At 35.2% G+C, this 13,059-nt stretch overlaps 3 protein-coding genes across 3 annotated transcripts in view; 1 reads left to right on the top strand and 2 right to left on the bottom strand.

Annotated features, from left to right (window-relative positions):
* Positions 1-537: 537 nt before the first annotated feature.
* On the bottom strand, positions 538-3,888 carry rpp40 (ribonuclease P/MRP 40 subunit). Its single transcript, XM_052615749.1, has 8 exons — positions 3,626-3,888; positions 3,385-3,529; positions 3,230-3,298; positions 2,357-2,452; positions 2,129-2,254; positions 1,845-2,043; positions 1,506-1,640; positions 538-822 (listed from the first exon to the last, which is right to left on the bottom strand). Exons 1-8 carry the CDS (start codon positions 3,740-3,742, stop codon positions 624-626), a joined length of 1,086 nt encoding a protein of 361 aa, XP_052471709.1. The 5' UTR covers positions 3,743-3,888; the 3' UTR covers positions 538-623.
* Positions 3,889-5,906: 2,018 nt separating this feature from the next.
* Positions 5,907-6,769, bottom strand: LOC128028178 (LYR motif-containing protein 4-like). The gene is made up of 3 exons (XM_052615745.1): positions 6,615-6,769; positions 6,284-6,404; positions 5,907-6,130 (listed from the first exon to the last, which is right to left on the bottom strand). Exons 1-3 carry the CDS (start codon positions 6,764-6,766, stop codon positions 6,068-6,070), a joined length of 336 nt encoding a protein of 111 aa, XP_052471705.1. The 5' UTR covers positions 6,767-6,769; the 3' UTR covers positions 5,907-6,067.
* Positions 6,770-12,234: 5,465 nt separating this feature from the next.
* Positions 12,235-13,059, top strand: part of rreb1b (ras responsive element binding protein 1b) — a 28,979-nt gene continuing 28,154 nt past the window's right edge. The window contains exon 1 of the mRNA XM_052615731.1: positions 12,235-12,644. The gene's annotated coding sequence lies outside the window, so the exon portion shown is untranslated. The remainder of the gene's footprint in view (positions 12,645-13,059) is intronic.

The raw sequence follows: 13,059 nt of genomic DNA, 5'->3' as shown, positions 1-13,059 counted from the left end.
TATTTTAATTGGAGAATGTTCAATATCTGCTAATAACCCTAAAAGAGGGAGAAAAAAAAACTGAAACACATCCCGATTTTCTTAATGCAGCTTTGCAGTGTCTTAAATGTTTGAGACATTATTTGAGCCCAATCCTCTCTCTATTATGGATGTCTTTTGAGTTCTGTATACAGGGTTTATTGTAACATTGCTGACTCCATACCTGAAGAAATTTAACCCCGTTCCAGTCACTTCACTGAAAAAGTCAGCATTTTCTGACTTTCAGCATAGCTGTACATATGTGATCTGCATTTAGTTTCCAATTCTGGTCTAATGAGACTATTTTTTATATATATATATATATATATATAAAGGCAAGGCTTATTTCTTATAGTTGATTTGCTAAATGTCATAAATTGTACAATCTGTAAAAAACATTTGTAGGTTTCTGATCATTCTGATCACAACTGTGAAAATGACTGGTCCACATAATTTTTTTTTTTACATTTGTCCTCTTCAAATGTAATTTTAATTAAAAAAAAACTTGAAACAACGGTAAACATTTTACATTTATGTTTGTATTTTACATTCTAACAAACTCACATGATAAAAAAAAATAATAATAAATCATCAAATCGAATGTTTTAGGGAGGGCAGCCGTCTTGAGCTCCGGTAGCCATGTGTAACCAGTAGTCCTGATTCTTGAAGCAAACAAAATTGTAGAAGTTTTCGCCACCTTTAAGGAATCCATGCTCTGTGGCTCCCCACGACACAGGACTATCCATGAATCCATGCACCGTGAGGGAAACCCATGGTGTTAACATCGGTTCATCGACATACTGCCTGGATGATTCAGGGTAGAGAAATAAACAGCTTGTAAGCTTCAAAAGTACACTTTCACATACTTCTAAAAAGAGTATGCAGTATGGAAATATTACTTAATATACTTAAATATTATATAAGTGCAGACTGAAAGTTTTCAGACACTTAATTGCAATTAAATAAAAATGTATTCTAATTGAAAATATGAAACAATTTTTTTTTTAATCCGAAAGTTTTTCCATTTAAAATATATAGATTTTAAATATAGTCTTACATAACACACTACTGTTAAAATTATAATCAAGTACTTTACATGTGCATTAGAATCTTAGTCAACACATTAAAATTAGTGTACTTTACAGCATGACAGGATTATTAAAACGACTTAAAATACGCTAAGTAAAACTTTTATTTTGACAGTAATAAAGTGCAAGTGTTCTCTTTAAGTGGCCTTTTATTTCATTAATATTAAAGTTTTTTTTTTAATACAGTGTTCAGATTTGAAGTACACAAGTGCACATTCAATACAGTTAAAGGCACTTTTTCAGAAAAAAAAAATACCACACAGAACTGTGAACATAATCTTAACGCTGTGATCATGCCACAGTGTTTATGGGGAAAGTGATGTACAAATGGCTTACTTCTAGTTGTCCCTGCACATTTAAGTTGGGATACAGTAAGTGACAGTAATGCTGGGCTCTCACCTGAGTTCTTGCAGCAGCACAAACACATTCTCAGGTGAGATAAAGCCAGTAACGGTGCACAGCAAGGCCTGACTGACAGAGCTCTGGGGCTCTGGACACACATATGTCGACAGGAAACTGTCAGCAGCATTTTCACTGAAAACATACACAGTTAAATTGAGAAATAGTCAAACAAACCGAACTCCTTGTTTGTCTCTTCATGCAACAGTCTTTAAGAACTAACTGTACAATACATGGAGCCGATTCACATATTTAACAGATCATACAAGAGCGTGGCATGACACAGTAACAGGATTTTGTGAATTAAAAACTCTTTTAATCATTCCTCAGCTCACTTACCAACTGATGTCCAGGTTAACTGCTCCAAGCCACTCCAAGAAGTGATGTGGGTCACACGACAGAGTCTTTCCTTGTATATCTGAAGGGTAAAGTGTGGGACATGGTAGTTCTTTCAGGGTGTGATGGGTAACGGCAGGCTTGTGCTCCTCGTATGAATACCGAGACAACAGCTTGTTAAGAGTCTGATCTTCATCTGCACCTGCAAAATCATGAATACAAACGCTAATGCAAATTATAAATTTGTCACGGCCAGTGACGGTGATTCTGTCCTACTTAAGACAAACCTGGGTTGTATTTAGTGAAAAGAAAGTCATATCTGAGTGGTAGTCTGTCCTTTAAACTTGACAGAACGCGCTGGTATCGTTTGGTGCCCGGGGTCAGGCTTTTGTCAGTGAGATCCAGAGTCACGACTGCAAAACAAAGACATTTTACAACTTTAATACTTGTATTTGTTCACAGATTAAAACACGTTCATGTCATGCATTAAAGCTACTCAGAATATAAAGATTTACCAAATCTCATGGCTTTTCTGTGATTGTACAGAGATGGACGTCCCTCCAAACCAAGCTGTTCATAAGTGTCTTTATCCAGAGACAAAATCAACTGACCTGGAAAGAAGAGTTTTTATATTCATTTTTTTTTTTTTTAAATGCATAGATAAAAACCACAGGTCAAAGCTTTAAAGACCCAATTTAATCAACATTTTGTGGCATTCAGTCTATATCTATATACTAATGTGCTTATCAGAATGAACTCTTAGCAGATGTTTTAATAAAACCAACTAGCATCTGCATCAAACTATATATCGTTGGAAAGGTATAAGACTCCTAAATAGATATTTTATCTTTTTTGTTAAAAATTATGTAGGAAAAGTATTATATTAATTATAAACCTACATCATAACAGGAGTTCTGACTTTTGTCAAAAAAAAAAAAAAGTCTTCTTTGTTGCCTTTTTCTCTATCACACTTTAGAAATCACATCAAAAAAGTGAGTGACAGTTAACAGATTAATTTTAATATATAAAAATAATATATTTAAAAAAAAAAATATCAAGATGTAAAAAAAAGTATCTTTCCATTATATATATATATATATATATATATATATATATATATAGGTATATATAGGTATGTATATTTATGACTAGTTCTGCAGAAATAATGAGAACCCTGCAAAAAAAAAAAAAAAAAAAAAGTCAAACCAGCCTATTAAGCTGGTCAGCAAGCTGGTTTTAACCATTTCTATAGCCTAAGCTTTACCGGTTTTACCTAGTTGACGTTTTTGTTTTTGCAAGGAACACTAACTTGTAAGAATTGTCTAAGCTGTTTAAACAACCGACCATATGATCCAAACACTGCTTATCTGTGAAAGTATCGTGCTTACCGCTGGAGAGAAGTGCAATGGAATTTTCTTCATCAATCTTGGTGTTATATGATAGCGCATAGAAGTTTCCTGTGTACAGAGATCAAATCAAAATCTAAATTTCTGGGGGGAAAAAGAAGTGCCAGAAATGGACAATAGCATATTTCCCCTCCTACCCTTCTTCACAAGAGACTCGAGGAATGTTTCTCCCAGCAGCTCATGAACCGGCAGATCCCGCACTAAGTAACACGGGCTGAAGCTGTCGAGGACACGGCTGATGTTAGCGGGCAGGATCCCGCATTCAGGAATCAGCACTGAGATCTGAGGAGGACACAATCACTGTGAGGAACTAGCGCCATCCAAACACAGGACCAAACAAATACATATGTCCAGCAAATGTTTACTGAATAAACTCACTTTGTAATTAAAGTTGTGCTTCGACACGTGGATGTCATGCCTAGACTTTTCATTCAAGAAGTTTGATTTTTCGCACACCAACAGGCTTCTCGGACACTTCTCCAGCTCTGGCGACATTTTGACAACTATATGCGCAATGTTTACATTTTTATGACATCAACCGAGCATAAAACTCCCTGATTTTCTGGCTTGATGTTTTTTAAAAAAGGTAACGTTAGACACTTCTTTCGTCGCAAACATTTGACGTCAGTTCCTGCTCACGGTAGGATCATAAAACAGTTCAGACGCCTTGTACGTAAAATTTCTTATTTTTCAGTTAAAAATAAAATAACAAAACAATTAGGATTTGTTACCTTATGTAAAAAAAAACAAAAAAAACAAACATCTGTGTTATTCTGAGTTATTATAATTGTACGTTCCATTAGTGTAAATAACAACTTTCTTGAGTCACTACCAAAACTAGAAACGATTTTAGAACAAAAAATAAAATACAATAAAATAGAATGACTTGCTCCATTACACAAAATGGTTAACTAAATTATGCTGCAGTGTTAATGTCTTTAAAATGCCTTCACAAGGAAATTGGTTTAGAACTTTTATCTTTTCTTCCAGTTTTGTTTTGTTATTTATAGGATATGGAAAGTCCATATGAAAGTGTCAAAGTCCACCAAATTCTAAATGATTGTTAGGCAATTTAATTATAATTTGGAACCATATCAAAAGAATCCTCTAAAATTTAATTTTTGGATGAACTATCTCATTAAAAGAAGACTGTAAACAGAAGACTGAAACTTAAACAGAACTTAAACTTTAAAAGTTACATGTGCTCGCTGTCATGTGTGCACAAGCCCTCTTTAGTAGGTCATGCTGACTATGCACTAGACAATGATTGACCAGATTACATGCATTAGAAGTCTAAATCTGACTTTAAAGATTGATTGTTCTTTACGATTCTTGATTATTATTATATGTTAAATTGTGTTTTAGTCTATCTAAAGAATGCGGGGAGGGGGGGGGTCTACTGTAAATAATATGAATTTTATGACATTAAAGAAAAAAATAATTTTACTTGTCAAAATAAAGATCTTAAATTAAAATACTCTAGGTTGTACAATGCAAAATCTTATGTGTTGATAAATGTATTAAATAACTAATATTATGTAATAAAAGTTTCTGGCTCTTAAAAGTCTTTTTTTTTGCTGATTAGACATCACCCATTTGTTTGCAAAGACATGTGACGTTGCTGTGACGCAACTCATGTGCACATAGTATTTGTCAAGCATCTTTCTTACGCAAGTCCAGTTCTTATATTTAAAAGACTTTCTGCTCCTCAATTACATCCGAATTGGTCAATATGATGAATGCACATGGGCATTGAGCAGTCAGAGGAAACACAAACTGACGAGACTAAGTTTCAGTTTGAGCCAGAATCATCACCTTTTTCACCAAAAACTGACAGGCAAAGAGCCAAATCTCTGCCTGTAGATCTATACCACAATGAATCTTCCTCATACAAGGAACACCCGACTGTAGTCCGTGGAAAGAGAGTCCAGTTTGCAGACATGTTGGGGCTGAACCTGGCAAACGTCAGACACTTTGACATCTCTGATGATGCAGATGAAACATGAAATGTGTCATCTAGAATCCAGAGTCGTTCTCCAAACCAGCAGCTTCAACATGGAGATGACGTGATTTAATCATGGTTATTACCAGCCTTTGACATGCCTGTTAGTTTGCTGGAGTTTGATATGAAGTCACGCCACCTGGGGGTCGCATTGGAACCACTTCGGAAGTGAAGGGTGTGATCATACTGATACAGAGCAACGCAAGAGAGGTTGGGGTCAGGCACACTTTAAATAACTGGCTGACATTTTCTGATATACAAGTGACATTAAGACTGAATGAAGGAAAAGTGCTACAATGGGAAAAGTTTGACTTCGTTTTGCACACGCCATACTGTTTCCACAAAGATTCATCAGTGCATTTCGCAGTGTATTGTCGCACTGATCATGGGGAATACTGGGACAATAATGATGGACAGAACTACACTTTAAGGATTCAGACTACTTGATAATCCAAAGAGTTACTTGATGCAACCATCTGAAATATAGTTCAATAAAGTGAACTTGACTTTTTAGTTGCACGATCATTTGTCTTAATCATTTTGAACACATTTTAATTTAGTCATGCTACCATATCGAAGGTAAAATGTTTACATGCTTTAATGTACATAGGCTATTTGCTTCTTTTATTTACAGTGATTCTCATATTCTAGCCATCCTTTAAAGTTTATGTATTTTATTTATTTGCTAATAAATATAACATAAACACACATTTACAATATACTATCATATACAATTTTACAGAGAAGGTCAATGGTGCAGCTCGTAGGCTAAACAGATTTGTCATTAACAACTCAAGACATTTTGCTGCTGAAGACATTTATAAATGAGGCTCTTTTTCAACAACTGTCCTTTGAGAAGAATACAGATGGCCAATGGAAACCTGTGAGAAAAGTTAAGTGAGACGGTCTTAGATAGAGAACATTAAATGTAATGTAAAATATTATGACATTTTTCCATTTGAATCAGGCCATTCAAGTTCGTTGGCCATAAAAAAAATCATACTGGAATATGAAACAAAGCTGGCATAGCTTGCCTGTCTCTTGATGAGCGCCAGATTCTCTCGAGCTTCATTTATGAGTGTATCCAGTGTTTTGGGGTTGTCAACGTGAAGGTTCTCCCTGAAGCCATCTTTCACTCTGCGAAGTGCGTATGTTCTGAAAACAAGCAGTATTTTTACAGTAAACAATCAGTAGGTGTTAAATAATCTAAAACTAATTTAAAAAGACTCGTTATTTACATATATACATAATCATTTAAGTAACTGGTTTCATTAGTTTTGTAATACTTTATAAGTAAAAGTGATAAAACGAGACAAAATGCAAGAATGTACTGTGTATTCTTCACAGTGAATAGTAAAAATGTACCTGTAATTATATGAGGAGAATTTTTTACTCTCTTTTACAAGCATCCTGTAGAGTGAGATCACTTGAGTCCTGCTGCATGACGCCATGTTGATTTCCTTCGTCTTCTTCTTCTTGGCGTTTAATGGTAGACGGCGTACAACTTTTAGGTGCATTACCGCCACCTACTGATTAGGAGTGGGGATCAGGACCATAATCTTCCCTAAATTCTATTATATAATCCTGTGTCCTTTAAATAACGCATTAAACACTTAAAGTTTTTATCCTCTGATTTATTCCCCAAAATGTTAATACAATAAAATTCTTCTTTATTTTCATTGAGAACATCAATCAGTCCATGTTGATTTCACTGTAGTTGTGAATGATAGATACAGCGCCATCTAGTGCCAGGAAAAGATGGACCAACGGCAGTGGGATGCAATACACAATGTTTTTAATCCTATATTGAAGAGCCTATGTTGTTTCAGTATGTCTGCAGCTTTACAAACAATTTCAGTGGTAGTGTTTCATTCTTCCAAAAAAAGATTAATTCAAAAGGCAGTAGGCTATATTAGATATAAATACAAATTACTTAAGGTGCACTTAGCCTAGAACTATTCACTGCTACCTTAATGTGATGCTAACTGCCACTATATGGTGTTAACATCACATTAAGAGAAATTCATGTCCACAGCAGTGTTGTGCCTGGGGAGACCACATTAGATCTCCAGGCCGCATCATGGCTGACTGTGGCAGTGACTTTCAGTGACTCTAAGCATCACACTGACTGTGTAAAACAAAAAAAAACTAAACTGTGCACTTTCTGCTAAATAAAAACTATGTGAATAAACTAACATAACAGACTCAGTTCAGAAACAATCATGTCTGATGCCTTTTAACTAGTAAATACATCTGAAGAACACTTCTGGCGATCAAGCAATTAAATACTGCTATCTCAAGAATTCTTGTTTTGTAATTAGAGCACAATAAAGAAATTAAACACCACCATCTACATGTTTTTTGTGTGTGTTTGTATTGTAAATTTGTTTGTTTTTGAGTAGTTTGTTTAATAAAATTAGCTTTTCTACTTTTAATTTAGCTTTATTTATTTACTTAATTACTAAAGCACTTATACTCCATACTCAATTTAGATGAAAAGCCAGCTGGAGAACCAGAGGCACCTCAGCTTCCAGAAGTTTACACCACACAGAATTAAACTCATTGCAAATGTTAACATCTTGATGAGCATTAAGCTGAACCATTGAAAGCCTCTGTCTCTTCCTGCATTCAAACATGTCACCAGTGTGTATTATTCATCCTCTGCCCTGCTCCTTCCATGGGTTCACATAGGATCTACCTCCTGCCCCATATACTCACACAACTTCCTGCATTATTAACAGCCAGAAAGAGCTTGTTTGTAGCCCACATACCTGAAGACATGACAGTACAGCGGCCTTCTACATGACATTTTGCATTTTATAGCTGTAACTCTAGTTCAATATTTTGCATATTTTAAAAAATTAGTTATGATAAATGTAAGAAGCACTGAAGAATGGAGACATTATTAATTTCATACTGTTTTAACGGTCTTTACACACATTTACACTGGTAACTAGAGTCTTGGCAGGAACATAGAGCTGATATTTTCGCAGTAGACGGTGTGCATTACGTGATCTGCTTGCTCTAGACAGCAGTTGTTTGTAAAGAGCACCTTCTGACTCTCCTCAGATAACGAATGCCATCATCTGCTCTGACAACAACATTTCACATAATTATATTCATCAGTGGCATTTCCGTGGTTTACACTAAACTTTTAGGACTTGTACAGTTAACCATCTGCTCTTATCAACTGTTATCAACTAGATTTTCAAAGGTGATCGTTTTTACTAGATTTAAACCATGGGAATATGGCTCACTCCTTTTTTTCTCAATGTTTCTTAGAATACCATAGAACCAGAATACAATTAGCAATTAGAAATTTTTTTGACTCAAGTCAAGCCACCAGTGTGGTAAAACACATCAGCAGTATCTTCATCTGCATTGGTAATAAAACTCTGGATACTCCATTATCCTTGGAGCACAATTCAAACAAGCTTGCCTGATGGACAAGCTCCGGGACCGCAGTTTCAGTTTTTCTTTTGCTCCTTCTTGACAACCTGCGATCGCGGTGGAAATGGACGAATGGAAGGCATCTGCATAAGGATAAACACAAAGTGCACAATCTATAGACTTTGTGAATGAAATATGTTTCAGTATTGTGGGTCTGAGTCATGGACGGCATGAGTTCAACTCAGGCATATGTTAATATGAGAAAGACCACCAGATATTTAATGCTAAGCTTCTTCCAGAAATGACTGCAGACATTGTGTACTAACGAGCAGATGTTCTGTAGGTTTTCGCTGTCATCCAACTTTCGAGAATAGATTTCTTCAAGGCTGAGCAGGCAGTCGGAGAAACCTTTAAATCCGTTTTCACGTGTTCCTCCAGCACATGCTGCCTGTACCAATGAAACTGAAATACAACAGAATAAATCACCCAGAATAATACACACAGATTTTCAGGCTTAAAAATGGAATGTAGAAACCAAACAGACCAAATTTATTAAATTGTGACCTCCAGAGTAACATTCAATCAATAGATATGTTAAAGATTAAACACACACACACACACACACACACACACACACACACACACACACACACACACACACACACACACACACACACACACACACACACACATATATATATATATATATATATATATATATATATATATAAACCCAAGGCAAGGTTTGAAAATTGAATTCCAGCTTTTTAAAAATCTAATTACAACAAAATAAAACAAGAATTCAATACCTTGCATTATCTTAACGACTCACCCAATTCTGTTGTGAAAAGTAAGGAGTTGTATTTGTCGGTCAAAGTCAGTCCCATCCTACCCTTAACTATAACAGAATCAGTAACGTAGTCTTTGGAGGAGATCCGGAAGGTCTGGAGGTCCTACTTCCATTTGAATTACAAATTAAACTAATTTTATCAGGCAACGTGTGCATGGTACTTTCCTTTAAATATTATTTCAAACATATAAACTCTACAGATATTCCAACACTTAATACACCTTTTGACATATTTTAAATATATTTTCAGTGTTATATTTATATGTTTCAGAGAACTTATAACAGTAACAACAATCACTTTTTATATGCATTTTTAATACTCACATAATGTAAACTTGACCGGAAGGACTGTTACAATCGTTTGTTTTTATGTACACATTTTAACTTACTAGCTCTTCGGGATAATATCTGCATTTTTTTAACAAGAATGTATACGAAACTCTGTTTTATCACCTCTTCAACCTTTATAACACACGTGTAACTGACAAACCGTGTTTCTCACATTTGTCACAAATAGGCTATATGTTTTTGTATTTCTTTTAATAGATGCATTGACTATAAGGACACGTCTCCATCATTAGCATGAAGAAGTGGGTTATACAAACTCGGTACAAACGTTATATATATATATATATAAAAAAGTCAATATTTTAATTGAATTGATGGCATAATAGCAATGATTTCGATAATGATTTCAATGAGATTTTTTACTACGGACTGTTGAGCAGCTGAAGTCTTGTATCAAGCAAGACTGGACAAAAATATTGCTTGCAAAACCTAAACAATTTGGATCCTCAATTCCCAAACAATTAAACATTGTAATTAAAAGGAAAGTCTATCCCAACCTTTTTGGAGTGTGTTGTAGCCATCAAACTCTAAATTTGTTTAAATAAAATAATGTTGGCCAGTCAAAACACTGTATTTTTTTGTCACACACAGATGGATGGATAGATAGATAGATAGATAGATAGATAGATAGATAGATAGATAGATAGATAGATAGATAGATAGATAGATGGATAGAATAAACTATAAAATAGAATAATCGATTAATATTTTTTTTTGCTATGAGGCCATTGAGAAGCAGTACATATAATTTGCCATCAGATGGCACTATTGTCAAAATGGTAATGCTGATTGTGTGTAAAGTTTCTGGAAGCATGTGTTTCCCCCACACATGCTCATACACAGGTATTTCAAATAATAGCACCATCCATACGTGCATAAACACACGCTCACACTCATTACAACACAGATATGAGCTGTACATGATAGCCGTATCAACTTGAACTATCAGCATTATTTTGAATTCAACATTGTGTTCAACCTTGTCTCTTTTTTAGGTTTTTAATTTAAAGATCGTAAATTCCATTATATTTAAACCAAAAGCTTACATTTCATTAAGCAAAAACCTTCTCTAAAAGAAACAAGATAGAAAATAAAATCTTAAACAAAGAAAAGAAAGAAAAAAACTGTTATCATGTTAATACAAAGGAACATGGAGTTTTGTGCAGGATGGAGAACACTATGTAGGCCAGAGGCAATTATCCAGGTCACTGTGGGTCAGAAACACTGCTTAGTACACCAACACAAGGTCACTCTCCTGTGATTACATAAAGAGATGCGGAGACTGCTCTCTAGTGGCAGAACAGACCCAGTGCTGCTGGAGTCACACCTGTATCCCAGTCAAATCTATTTAAACTACTAAACTTACTGTTTTTGAGACACATCTCTACATCAGTCAAATGCACTAGCCTATATGTGAGACAAATTTCACGAAGTTATAATGCCTGAAGGTAAATGTTTTGAAAAGTTAGTAAACTTCTCAACTAAGAATGGAAGCATAATCTCTAATAAATTATTTATTTGTTTATATATTTATTGTTTCTTTAATACCCAATAAAGCAAGTCTGTTTCACTAAAATGTTACAAAATATACAACATGAATGTGGGAATACAAAAAAAAACGCCTACTCTTAGCTCAGTTAAGACGTGGATTTATATAATTATAACCAAATACATCTTCAAGGTTGTCACGTTGTGTTGCTTAACTTACACGTAGTATTTGTACACTGAAAACTCAAACATCATTAATCAAAATATGAACTAACGTTATATGTCATAGAAAAAGCTTCAAAAGGACTTTATACTTATGATCTTTGTATGCTGAGTTAGATTTCACAGAGCAGCGATTTACTCTGCTGTCGAAATTCATATAAAGGTGAGCGTTACGTCAAATTATTTCTTCTTTCCTTAAAATTTAACTCCTCGTTTGTCTCTGAGACTATTAAATGCCCTACCGCAATATTTATTTTTATTTTTTTGAGACGACGAGTGCTCCATTATAGTTTGACGACCAACAGGTGTTTTGTCTTGTGATAGCAGGAAGGCGCCAAAGTGACGTGTGCCTCATCAGTATCACACAATGAGCTAACGTCACCATCAAGTTTACATTTTCAGTTTCAGTTTATATATATACTTTGTATCTTATATATATATATATATATATATATATATATATATATATATATATATATATATATATATATGCATGTATGTATGTATAAATATGCATTATTTATCACAAAATTCGTACGTCTACAAAAAGCTTTAAAATACACTGTTGTTAGACACTTGTTGCTACATCTATCTATCTATCTATCTATCTATCTATCTATCTATCTATCTATCTATCTATCTATCTATCTATCTATCTATCTATCTATCTATCTATCTATCGTGAATAATCAGTCGGATGAGGCTGAAGGGGAGAAGTTTTGCACCCCTCCCGTGGAGATGCTCACAGCTGAACTCCAGCGGCAGCCTCAGTAACACACGTCCCCTTGGAGACTAGAGCAACACGTGATGCGTCTACTTATCACGTTCACTGAGCAGCGCTCAGGAACACGCTTTGAGGAAAAAGTGACTTTTCTGACCCTCACTCGTCGGTAGTGTCGATGGCCATCACTCCTTTAGGGAGCTAACACAGTGGGCGATGTAAAGTATCCAGTTGGCGAACTTTGCACATCCTCAAATACGCCATTTTGATCGCTCTCCGGAACAAGTTTGCAGTTTTTTTTTTTCTCGAAGTCCATCATCTCTTTTCACCATCACCATGTCTCAGCGCAATCAGCCCAGCCCCGACAAAGTCGAGCGTAAGTACAGCACTTTTCTACACGTTGTTGTTGTTGTTTACGTTCACCATCCTGCCGATCGCAAACTTTGGTGGATGGATACTTTGTTGGAAGTTTTTAAACTTGCAAGGCCGACGATGTTGAGATGATGTCCGATGTTTTTTTTCCTCGCCCGGGGTTTGTGCTTCCTCGTTTCATTCTCGCATCCAAAGGTTGAACGCCTGACTACAGGAATTCATCGCGTCTAACCAGCGCACATGTATTCATACCTGAGTTAACTTTACCTCTTTAATTAACCGTACATACAATGCCACTGATATGGCGTTATCTTCCATTTGAACAAATTAAGTTTAGCTCCTATATTGTCATCAAAAGTTAGTATTTTATAGTCAACCGAAGCATCCACATCTGAACTTTGATCGAGGCTAACGCGTGG

This window comes from Carassius gibelio, chromosome A2, assembly GCF_023724105.1.
Source record: "Carassius gibelio isolate Cgi1373 ecotype wild population from Czech Republic chromosome A2, carGib1.2-hapl.c, whole genome shotgun sequence".
NCBI lineage: Eukaryota > Metazoa > Chordata > Actinopteri > Cypriniformes > Cyprinidae > Carassius > Carassius gibelio.
The sequence above is the reverse complement of the archived record's forward strand: the minus strand, read 5'-3'. Positions and strand labels throughout refer to the sequence as shown.